We start from the raw sequence: 12,805 nt of genomic DNA, 5'->3' as shown, positions 1-12,805 counted from the left end.
TCATACTGCCATGGTCTTCCTAATAGGAGATGGCATGCATCCATAGGTAAGACATCACAAATCAACTTATCCTTGTATTCACCAACAGAGAACTCCACCCATGTTTGTTCATTTACTAAAGCACTTTGATCCTTATTCAACCATGTCACCTTGTATGGATTGGTATTAGGGTATCTTCTCAAGTTTGAGCTTCTTTATTGCTTCTTCACTGCTTCTTCAAAGATTATGTTGTCTGTGGACCCTTAATCCACAATAACCTTGCAGATTTTGCCAAGTATTTTGCACCTTATTTAGAATAAAGCATCTTCTCTGTTGAGCTCGATTCAGATTGATATTGATCATCTCCTTCCTTATCAGTTCTCGTTGAATGCCCTTGCTCATCTCCTCCCATCTAGACAAGAGTTAAATGAGCATGCCAGACTTGATATTTACGGACAGTATATTATTACTACCTGGACTAACCCACACGGTGGCTTATGTTTGAGGATGGCCTTTTATGCAAAGCACTTTTTGGAGACCAGTGATGGGATTATTGTGTGTCCTAGTTACCTTTCTTGACGATGGAGTCATGCTCTTCGTATCTCTCGAGGGTCTTTCAGAGTTGGTTCTCACCATCTTCGTGCTCAGACTGACCATCATATTAACAGAGGAGAACGGATTTGTAAGTTGTGTAATTTACCAAAGGTTGAGATAGAGACTCTCTTTATTTTTTGATGCCCTATCTTTTATGAGATTAGAGGGAGATTTTATTGCCTGTTTCGGGACTGCTTTTCTCTTTCATCTTTCTTTAGTTATTGTGATCAGCGGTGTCCAACGCTATATCTTCAGGAGGTCACTCTGCTCCGTGATAGTACTCTATAGTCACTACTTCCTCACTGACATAGTTCCAATCAGCCTATCACTGCCTTTTTTAGCACCCTTATCTCCTTTATGGGGTGTGAAAAGGCCAACTTGTTCTACCAGTTCTGTTGGATATTCCAGATTTGTCAGATCTTGCAATTGTTTTTTGTGCCAGATACACTCCTCCACGAGTTCATAGAGACAGTGCAAGGTTCTTGTCCACTCACAATCTTATCATTCTGTGACTGATTTCTTTTTGCCAAGGAAGGACTCATTGTCTTTTCCTTGTCCTCTCTCTTCTTGTTTCTTGTTGTTATCTATTGTTCTCTTTTCTCGGACATCGTTTGGTGCTCTTGTTGCTGTCAGCTGTCTGTTTGTAAACTCTTAGTTCCTCAAACCTCTTGTGGTCTTTCGTTGGACATTAATAATTTTATCTTATCTCTTTTGCTTTGTTTCCTCCTTCACAGGTTGTCTAACCCAAACCCTCCTAAACATTAGGTTCTTCCCCATTTTTGACTCAATGTGATTGATCTCAGGTGACTTGACACTTTGTGTCTTCTTGAGCCTATCCAATCCTTTGCTCATTGTTAGAAGAGGATGCTTTTTCAAGGCACCTATAAGCGGGATGTCCCATCTGTCCACAACTATAACATTTCATGTTAGCAAAGTATGAATTACCTTTTCTTGAACTTCTCCCTCTATTAGAACCTCCTTGAAATCCTCTACCTCTTCCATGGCCTCCTTTTGGAGCGGTGTCATTCCCATGCTCTCTAGCTTTGGACTCCCCTTAGTTCCTTGATTCAGTCCCTTTCCTTGGTATCCACCTCTATGACCTCTCTGATCTCTCCCTCTGCCTCTATCTTTGGAAGACTGATCATGCTTTCTCATGTTCGTTTCTTCAATCTTTATAGCCAATTAATAGGACGGATTCACTATTTTAGGACCGAGAAGAGTCATCTCTTCTTGAATGTTCCATTTTAGGCCACTAAGGTATCTAGCTACCTTAAGGTTTTCATCCTTTGCCACGTTTGATCTCATTCAAAGCTTTTAAAATTCCTCAGTGTGGGAACATACATCAAGATTCCTCTGCCTTAGATTCTGCCTCTTTTGGTGTAATTGAATTTCATTTTCTCTGGCATATATGTTTCTCTCACCTTTAGAACCATCCCTTTCCATGATGAGATTGGTTTCTTACCTTCTTTTTCCGTCTGTGCCTGAATGAATTTCCACCATGTCATAATAGAGCCTCTCAATCTTGATTTTTCCACCCTAACTTTTGTGCCGCTATGATGCCATCACACTCAAAATGGTTTTCCATCCCTTCTATCCAATCCATGACTAGATCTTCCTCCATCTTTCCACTAAACAATGGAATGCCTTCAAGTGCCTTCCCACTCATAGCCTTCAATGCCTTCAAGAAAGGCTCTTCTGTGACAACAGGGCTTGGTGTAGGAACTCCGTTCGCTACAACAACTTTTGGCTTTTTCCCATCAACCTTCTCCTTGACTTCATCACTCTTTTCTTCCACCTGATCCAACTTATCCTCTAGTTGGGCTAATCTCTCTCTGAGAGACTTGTTTTCTTCTTCTTGCTCATTCATCTTCTTAGTCAATTTTGCTTTGGTCACCATTGTAGTTTCTCCTACTAATTCTTCAGTCTGAAACATTTATCCACAAGCCTAATCTTTTGAGGCTCTGATACCACTCTGATAGGGAGATTAGATGAACTAATCACTAATTCATGCTCTTGGTCTTCTTGAAGACTTCTAGGGTGTCTTTCTCTCCTACCCTAGTACCTATAGGACTCTTTGCTCACTAGGATCCCTCGGTCTCCTTCAGCCAACCCACCTACCAATGAGTTTGGTATGCTCATTCCACTTCTTGCTGCATTCTTGCTCACTTGCCTTAGCCCTTAACGCATCTTCAAAGGACTAAATCCTACATATGCTTCAGCCAACCTTGCAGAGGTGTGGAGGTGTCTAAAGGAACTTCAAAGCAATCAATTAGGGGTGTTAGATATCCCTCCTAGTCTAGTTTCTTATCCAATCTCACCAAATTCCCCTATTAGGTCGATTAGCCCTATTAGGTCTCCAACTTTGAGAAAATAGGGTTTTTCTCCTATGCCTTCCAAAGGAACCCTGAAATCTTTTCTAGGTTTCTTGGTTCATAGTCATCCCCTTAAATATTTTTGGGGTCTTGAGGTCATATCCTTCCATCTATTGCCCTCACCCAAATTAGGTGAAAATTAGGCTTTTTAGGCTTCACAAGCTGCTCCAACAATCAATTTTGGCTTGGGCTTGTTCCAGGATTGGTATGATCCTCTCCACTTCATGGAATGTTGGTAAGGCTTCCTTCTTCCATGCCCAAAAGGAATTTGGACTCTAGATTTGTTCCTTTGCAAGTAATGCTGATTTCTTTATGGTCTTCCCTAGCCGGACTCACCACAGGCTCGCCTAGAGTAAGACCTTAAAAATGCTTCCTCTGCATTTGAGGGCCCTTGCTTCTGTACACATTATGTACATGGAGTCTGCTCACTATTCCCAAGAGGCCGTATAGAATGGATGGTGGGAAAGTGAGTTAGAACTCCATCTTCAACAACTGCCTGGTCAAAACCAGTAACAGTGCAAAACCAAAACAATGTCACAAAAGGCAAACAAAATGATCGAAACCCCTATTTACCAATACACAAAATCAAGAAAACATGTAATTCAAGGAATACACAGGTTACAATATGGATCTTGAGCTTCTAACTACCTACTGTCATCAATAATAAAGAAATTATATCCAAATTGCTTCAAAATGCTGATTGCAAAAACACTCAATCCGTACAATGAGCATCCAACTTTGTCCATAGGTCTTGGCATGCCTTATATAGGGTGGTTGGGTGGTTATTTGCCCCTTAGGACTCATCCCCATCGAATTGCAACTTTCTTGTCAATGTTGCTCAAGCAACTTTTAAAAGTTGCAAAGTTGTACAATGCAACTTTTACATTTTTTTAGCAATTTTTCCCGAACTTAGTCAAACGACCTCCATTTCTTCCCAAACTTAACCACAAATGTCAACTAAGGGAAAAACCTCACCCTAACCCTTCCTAGACCTTATTGACCTCATGATTACGTCATCATCATGCCTTGGGCCAATCCGAGGGCTTCACAACTTGCTAGCCCGTAATTGCACCTAGTAAAAGGTTCTAAGACCCCATGAACAAAATCCCTATTGTACTACTACTATGGTCAACATGACCTTATATTCAACACATCCAAAATGCCCTAAGGCTTACACCCACACAACAAAAACATGAAACATTAGATTGCCTAGGCAATCCCTAGGTGCTCCTGCACCACCTATCATATGAATAAATCATCTCCACCCTATCCAAAAGTCAATTTGCAATCCCTTTACTACCTACATGTTGGAGGTGTGCATTGACTTTCATAACGCTATCCTTCCATTCAAGTCCACAAATGTTGCATTTCCATTGTGCATTCCCTCTCGAGTTATGCATGTTGTGTATGTCAAGTGCCCTTCAAACTGGTGAAAATGGTTTTGCTTTTAAATGGTTGCTTGCCATCTTTTGTGAACATCTTCGAAGAGAAAGCAAAACAAAAGGCACCGCTGACTGGATACCTTGTATGAGGGTTACAACAAAAACAACAATATATTAATGATTTTAACATCACAAGTTGGAAAAATGTTGTCAAAAAGGCTTTATAAATCATTGCAAGTGGAAGATAAACTCTACCTTTTAAAGGATTTTTTTTTTCGAGTACAGTAAACAACTAGTTTTTAAAGCAAATTTTTTTAAAGAAAGTAATTTGAGTACCACAAACAATAAGGGCAAATTTTTCAAGTTTTGAAGCAAAAAAAACATTGAATAATTTTGTTCGATCAAGAGGCAATGGTACCATAAAAGACGATTTCAACACATTGTGATTGAATAAGCTCAATCTTAATTGTTGAAGAAACCAAAGACGCTAACACGAAAACTAAGCTTTATATTTTGTATAATAAAAAATAATGCTCAAAAATAACAGTGGATGTACCTTGTGAATGATAGATTAACCTACAGATACTTTTCCCCCTTTTTAATTTTATCTTCTCATCTTTTGGCAAAAAAATAAATGTAAAATGTAATGGGTTTAGGGTGTATGTTTTAAGGGTAACTTCTGGTCAGTAGGCCTTGATGGGCTCCCCATTTTGTTTTGTAAGTTAAGAAAAATGCATTCTTCATGCTGCTTTTCCAACATCAGGCTTTGAGGACGTCACTAACTCCCTCGAACAATTGACAAATCTCAGGGATACCAAGGCATTCCTTGTATGAGGGATGTCCACAGGAACATCCATTAAATTGAGGGGACATCCCCATTTTTAGGAAATAAAATTAGGGAGAGGGGCGATTCAGCTCTGTTCATCAGCCTGTAGGGTATACTGAACAAGTCCAAAGCACTAGATTGCACACTTTTTATTTTGCTATTTGACTTGCTATGCATATACTCTGAGAAGTTTGTATTGCATTTCATGCTTAAATTTAATTCTACATTTCTTTTCCACTTTTATTATTTTTCAGTTAAAAACATTTCATTATTGTGCAGGAAAAGAGGCAACAATTGTTAAATGAGATACGGACATTGTGTGAGGCACCTCAAGGGAATGGGTTAGTAGAATTTCATGGTGCTTTTTACACTCCTGCATCTGGACAGATTAGCATTGCTTTGGAGTACATGGATGGAGGCTCCCTTGCAGATATTTTGCGAGCCAAGAAGTCCATACCTGAGCCAATTCTTTCTGTTATCACACATAAACTGTTGCATGTAAGTACATGTGACTTATTTTCAAGTGGATTTTTATTTGACTTAACAACACTTGGAAAGATCTTTTTGTTATCATTATTCTGACTCATGCTCGGAGGTTTTCTATTTTATGTGCAGGGATTGAACTTTCTACATGGAGTTAGACATCTGGTCCATAGAGATATAAAACCCGCTAATCTGCTCATAAATCTCACTGGGGAACCAAAAATCACAGATTTTGGTATCAGTGCTGGTTTGGAGAACTCTGTTGCAATGGTATTTAGTTTCTGTCAATGTTCAGACTTGATCTCTCATGAAAATAAAAAAAACATGTATTGAGATGAAGAAATAGACCAATATTGTCATTGAGAAGAGATTTATAGTTTTCAACTAGGAAATTCATCTCGTCAATAAACTCCCAAGAGGATTTTTATTTCAGCAAAAAGAATAGTTGTAAAGATTTTCTTGTGAACATTGCAACTTTATTCAACCTTGATTTCAATGTCAACTGCAGTGTGCTACATTCGTAGGTACTGTGACATACATGTCACCAGAGAGAATCAACAATGACTGTTATTCTTACCCAGCAGACATTTGGAGCTTGGGATTATCAATTTTTGAATGTGGTACAGGACAATTCCCTTATAGTGCAAGCAAGGGACCCGTGAATCTCATGCTACAGGTAGTATATCAATGTTATAAATTTGTTTAATGTGGAGAGGCTTAAGTTGAGGGATTAGTAACGATTGTAGTTCATTTAACCAATAGTACTTTGAAGTCAGCAAGTTATGAGTTTTGATTGGATACGGAAACAACTACACAAAACTAAGGCCTTTAAGCATATTCTTTCTGAATATACAAAATAAAAATTTCTTGGAAATGTTGCCCTGAAGACCAGTTAGAGTTACCTCTTTCTTGTGCAATGATTCCTTCGAAGGAAGCAGTGCAGCAAGGTTATGTAAATGAATCTAGTACTATTGTTACATTGTAGGAAGTTTGAGGAAATTGCCTAGTTTAAAAAGCCAGGTTGGCCATCAGAAATCAAGACTTTATGTACTTACTGAAGAAACTAGTGTCTGTTGCAATTGAAGCATTTAGATGTAGTATTTTGGGGGAATTGAAGTCAACATGGCCTTGTTAATTATCCATAAACTTCTTTTAGTAGATATCATGGTCTTTTCTTCCTTGCTTACTTGACTTATTCTTGGAAACATATGTTCTGTTTTTGTATGTATGATCCATATTTCAAGAAGTTTACTTATCATTCATCTTGGAAACTTAATACAGAAAGTTAAGCAATCAATTTTCTTTTGGCAAACAAAATACATGGAAGCAACTTCATTGACATCTAAAATCAGTCACTGTATGCTGAGGATGTATTGACAGGAGAAAATGATACATTTGGCAGCTCATGACAGAATTTTGAGGAAAAAGCAAGAACAGTTAGCTTACATTCCTGGGGGCATCATTTCCTTCTGTTGTTTGGAACTTGAAATTTTAATATTGGTTGAAAATCTTGGGACTGTTTCTGGTTAGGCTGGGAAAATCCATAGGGCTTTTATGGAGTCTCAAATGCTTTAAAGGGTCTTTAAATTACAATATATGTGTGTGTGTGTGTGGATAATTTGATTAATGAGCTCAATGGCATGATAGATTGTTTTCTCTCTCAAAGGGACAGTCTATTTGGAGTCTTTTTTTTATGGTAGAATGTTATAAAATAAGTAACATTGTAATCTAAAAAGTCAGAATAATTTCATAGCATCAATCTCCTTATAGAATTTGCTACCATTATATATAGCTCTCTCATACCATTAACGCTTTGTTTGCATTGTAATATTACTCCCTTTATGTATTATCTGCCTTAATTTCATTTATGCTATAGTACATTACATCTACATGTAACATGTCATCCAGATTCCAGTTCAATCCAGTTATTTTTATCTGAGAGGTTTGTTCTGAATTTGTCTCTCCCACTGACCAAAGTGGACTGTAGGAAGTGAAGTCTTGAGACATCCAGTCCTTCATATTATATTCTTTGCATGGCATACAAAGATAACAAGATATCGCTTCATACTGCTTCTTGATGAATCTGTTGAGAAGTAGAAATAATGTGGAACATGTTAACCAATTCTTTAACTGCATCTGGAAGAAAACATCAACCTATTACATCTCCTTATTTAAATAACAAACTAGTCAAGAATACTAAGTTTTTTTTATTATGTTCTATTTTCGGTGCTTGAAAGTTTGCATTTGAAGCTCTTTAAAGATATCTTCCGATGCCATAAAAGGTGGGGATCCTATTGTTATTAACATAGCAAAGTGGATGAAGATTTAATGGCTGAAGACAGCTTGAACGGAACTTGGAAAAACTTTGTAAAAGCCATCAAATGTAATGTTCCCGTTATAAAATAAATCATTGATCAAACTATTGTAACGGGCTGATTGATTTTATGTATCTTGGACCCATTCTTATTTTTGTTTCCATAGTTTGTGTAACCGTCGGCTATCTTTGTACACTCTCGGAAAGTTTTCCCTGATGGGTATTTAAGCACGGCTTAGAGGTAGTCTTTAGGTATGCAATTTGGATTATTTTCTTTGGACTGCGAATTCTTGTTGAGATTCTCTGTTGTTCGCCATTTCGGAAGTGAAAGATCTTCCCTATTTGGTCATCTTGGTTTCGGTGGGATTCAACCCTCACCCTATTCCGTCGCTTGTAATATGTCGCTCAAATCTAGCAAATCGGAGCATCATCTTTCGGCACATATATTTTCTTGAAGGAATTATCTATATACGAATCTCTATTATCACATTTGGCTTCCATAAAAATCTTTGTGTTTGTGTTCAAACAAGAGTGTTATCACTGTGGGCTCAAATATTTGTCCGTACCACTTCCTTTCTCTCCCGAACTGCTTCTTCCTTGGCCATACGACCTTCTCCCTCCACCTACATTCCCGTGCATCCATCTTGTCTTCCATCCTCACTTCGTACAACCTATTGTACGACCCTCACAACCTCACGCCATACACCCTCCTTTCCACCACACTGTACTCCACCCACCGTACAACAAGCTGCTTCACTGTATGGCCACTGTACGGCCTGAAAACTAAGTCATCGTACTGCCACATAACATCCCCACCATATGGCCTTTCTGGAGACACCGTACGACCCTCCGTGTGCATTGTCCTGGCATCGTACGAACATCTTGGACACCTAAATTTGTACTTCCCCTCTACTGTACGGATCCCTCCATTTGCACTATAAAAGTTTACCTTCGCCATACTTTCAGCCCTTTCGTACTTGGGAACATCATAATGGTATCAGAGTGCTTTGATCCTGCCAATTTGCGGATAGTGAATGAGAGTTTAGAGCCGGAAGAGAAGAAGGGCATATTCTGTTGACCGAATGGCTGCCAAACTGGAACCGACAATTGTCGAACTTGTGACACTACTGAGGGAACTTGCCAGGAATTGGGCACAGATCACTGATACTCAGCGACTCGTAGAAGAGACTCAAGAAGTTGGTAGACAATAAAATATCTAGAGAACAAAATGGTCATAATGCAGACTCAATGTTGGGTAAATCAAACCCTCATCCAGCATGCTCTCGGCCTTCCATGCCGTCCTTTCCCCCACGAACAGAGACACAACACGGAGGGAAACAATCAACCTTTGAAGAGATGCAAAAACAATTGAGAGAAGACTGAAAGAATGAAAATCTTGAGGAAGATATATCCTACAAAGATTACGTGGATCTGAGAATGAGATATTTGAGAGGCGGAAACAAAAGATGTTTTAATGATGATCTCAAAAGAAAGTTAAGTAAATCTGTCTCCATTTGACGGATTTGATTCCATATTTGCGCAAGCGTGGGTAATGAAGGTTGATACTTCTAGCGAAATCCTATGCCAGAAGAAGAAGCAATCAAATTTGTGGCGCTACACTTGGAGGGAGTTGTGCATGAATGGTGGCATCGCAACACCATCACATTAGGGCATGATCAAATAAATACTTATCTGGAATTCACGAAGAGATTGATAGAGCGATTTGATGGTAAAGATCCAGAATTCAATTTCAAAGATTTGGCACAACTGAGACAAAATGGATCAGTTAATTAGTTAATTGCGGAATTTCAGGAACTCTCTATTTTGGTCACAGACATTTTCGAAAGAAGACGAGTGGTGCTCTTCATGGACAGACTGACAGAACCTCTGAAAGGTTGGGTAGAGGGGTTCAATCCTGCTACCCTGTTGGAGGCAATCAATAAAGCGCGGAGTATGGCATCGTCATCGACTTCATCTTCTTGAAGTTACTCACATTCCAAACTGCCAGCATTTTCGAGGGACAAACCTCCGCCTAGGAAGCTGTTGTTGGATGAAACTACCAAACAGGGACTTCAGAGGAAGAAATTGTGTTTCAATTGCAAGGGACCTTGGGAGCCTGGCCACAGATGCCTCAGAAAAAGGAAGATCCATTACATTGAAGTTGTGTCCAATGATGAGGACGAATAGGAAGAAATGTCGGCCGAAGACAACCAACCTCACAATGACACCAACATGGTCAGTTTAAACCATACAGAGAGAATTGCAACTTTGGTATGGCGCGAAGGAACTATTGCCTTAGCCAGTAGCCCGAGGTGGACAGTTTTTCGTGTACAGGAAACCCTTCAAAGGACAAAGGGTTATACTGATGCTGGACAGTGGAGCCACTCTAAACTTCATTAACTCATCTCTGGTGAAGTGAAGAGGTCTACCTACGGAGACGCACACAGGCTTTTAGGTCAAGGTTGTCAAAGGGACTCTTCTACCCTGCATGCACCTTGTTCCTCAGCTAAGTATCACAATGGTGAATCACACGGTGGCTGAGGATTTCTTCATAGCGGATCTTGATGACATGGAGGTTATTCTAGGCATATAGTGGATGGAGACACTTGATGAATACACTCAGTTTCAAACGGATGGACATCACATTTTTTGTCGATGGAAAGAAGGTTGTCCGCGAAATGGCAAATGAAGGTCTGAAGGAAGTTTCTGCACATCGGATGGAGGCAATTTTTCGGCGTGATGACATTGCGTGGGCGGCACACTGTTTTATCTTGGCGGAACCTATAAAAGGACAACAAACACCTCCACAAGATGATGAACTCCAGGATATTTTAAGTAAACATGATAAAGTTTTCATCGATATTGCTCCTGGAATACCGCCTCATCGAGGGTTTGAACATACTATTGGGTTGGAAGTAGGAGCCAAGCCGGTCATAACCACATCATATCGCCATCCCAAGAAATTCAAAGATAAGATTGAAAAGACGATACATGAATTGCTAGAGAAAGGATAGATCCATTCTAGTTCTAGCCATTTCGCGCCATTTGTGGTATTGATTAAAAAGAAGGACAGGGCAATGTGCATGTGTGTGGACTACTGCACAATAAAGAATAGATATCCCATTCCAAGGATAGATGAATTGTTGGATGAATTGCATGGTGCAATCTAGTTTCCAAAAATAGATCTCCGTTCCGGATACTATCAGATCCGCATGAGGGAGGAAGATGTAGAGAAGACAACCTTTTATTGTCACTACAAACATTATGAGTTTTTGGTTATGCCATTCGGATTGACCAATGCATCTACTACATTCCAATCATGCATGAATTGCATCTTCAACAAACAACTGCATAAGTACTAATTGGTATTTTTTGATGATCTTCTTATTCATAGCAGGACATGGGAGGAGCACCTAAAGCATTTGAATGAAGTCCTAAGTATCATGGAGGAACAGTCTTTGTTCGTCAAACAATCCGAGTGTGAATTTGGTATGACAGAAATATTGTACCTGGGGCATGTTGTCAGTAAATATGGAGGTCAATTGCATTAGGAGAAGATACAGGCTATCCTTGATTGGCCTCCCTCAAAATCACTCACGGATTTGCGAGGATTTTTTTGACCGTGTAGTTATTACTGGAGGTTCGTTAAAGGATTCTCTCAGCTCAGCACACCCTTAACGGATCTAACAAGGAAGGGGTCTTTCCAGTGGAATGAAAAGGCACAACTCACTTTTGATAAGCTAAAAGAGACAATGAGAACTTGTCCCGTACTTGCATTACCTGATTTCACTCGACTGTTCATTTTGGAGTGTGATGCGTCTAGAGAAGGCATTGGCGTAGTAATGATGCAGGATAGACACCCCATAGCTTATGAGAGTAGGAAGCTTATGCAGACAAAACGCCTATATTCGATCTACGACAAAGAGATGTTGGCCATCGTACATGCACTAACCAAGTTTTGGCAGTATTTGGTAGGTGCCAAGTTTGTCATCCATATGGATTACAACAGTTTGAAATATTTTCTAGAGCAACGGGACTTGAACGAGAGGCAACAAAAATGGGTAAGCAAGGTTCAAGCTTTTGATTTTGACATTGAATATGTGAAAGGGAAGAACAATGTGGTGGCAGATGCCTTGTCCCAGAAACCCACCTTCTGCTCACTAAACTAGATTTCAGTTGACTATAAGGCACATCTATTAGTTGAATACTCCAAAAGCACATTTGCCTGTGAGCTAATGGATGGCCACACCCAGGATGATCGGTACAGAGTGGTGGATGACATCATCTACTATAAAAGTCGGATATTTTTGGTGCCAGAATCCAAATTGAAGCAGAAAATCTTGAAGGAAGTACATGACTCACCCTTGGCAGGATACCTGGGTTTCCTCAAAACTTACAGAGGTCTTCGGGAGAGGTTTTCATGGAAAGGACTTAAAGAGGACGTGTTGTAGTATGTAAGAGAGTGTACAGTCTGCTAGCAGAACAAGTCCGAACATACTCTACTTGCCGGGTTGCTACAACCTCTGCCAATTCTAGAACATAGGTGGGAAAGTATATCGATGGATTTCATAACAGGGCTTCCCAAGGTGAACGGAAAGGATTGTATTGCCGCGGTGGTTGACAAATTGACAAAGTATGCACATTTCTTTGCCATCCCCTTCGACCGTCAGGCCGCACAAGTTGCCGATCTGTTTTTTAGAGAAGTCTTTCATCTGCACGGGTTACCCCGAAACATCGTCAGTGATCGGGATAGGTGATTCATTAGTACCTTTTGGACAAAACTGTTTCAAATGGCAGGGACAGAGTTATCACGAAGTACTAGTTACCACCTGCAGACAGATGGACAAATAGAGGT

At 39.7% G+C, this 12,805-nt stretch overlaps 1 protein-coding gene across 1 annotated transcript in view; it reads left to right on the top strand.

Moving 5' to 3' along the window:
- Positions 1-12,805, top strand: part of MKK3 (mitogen-activated protein kinase kinase 3) — a 137,927-nt gene that overhangs the window by 18,593 nt on the left and 106,529 nt on the right. The window contains exons 3-5 of the mRNA XM_089797986.1: positions 5,433-5,651; positions 5,769-5,906; positions 6,145-6,312. Coding sequence (XP_089654112.1) covers positions 5,433-5,651; positions 5,769-5,906; positions 6,145-6,312 — 525 coding nt within the window. The remainder of the gene's footprint in view (positions 1-5,432; positions 5,652-5,768; positions 5,907-6,144; positions 6,313-12,805) is intronic.

The sequence above is a fragment of the Cupressus sempervirens genome, chromosome 8 (assembly GCF_028749045.1).
Source record: "Cupressus sempervirens isolate cs-2001-9-10 chromosome 8, ASM2874904v1, whole genome shotgun sequence".
NCBI classification, from domain to species: Eukaryota; Viridiplantae; Streptophyta; class Pinopsida; order Cupressales; family Cupressaceae; genus Cupressus; species Cupressus sempervirens.
Note: the sequence above shows the minus strand (reverse complement) of the source record. Positions and strands in the feature narration are given on the sequence as shown.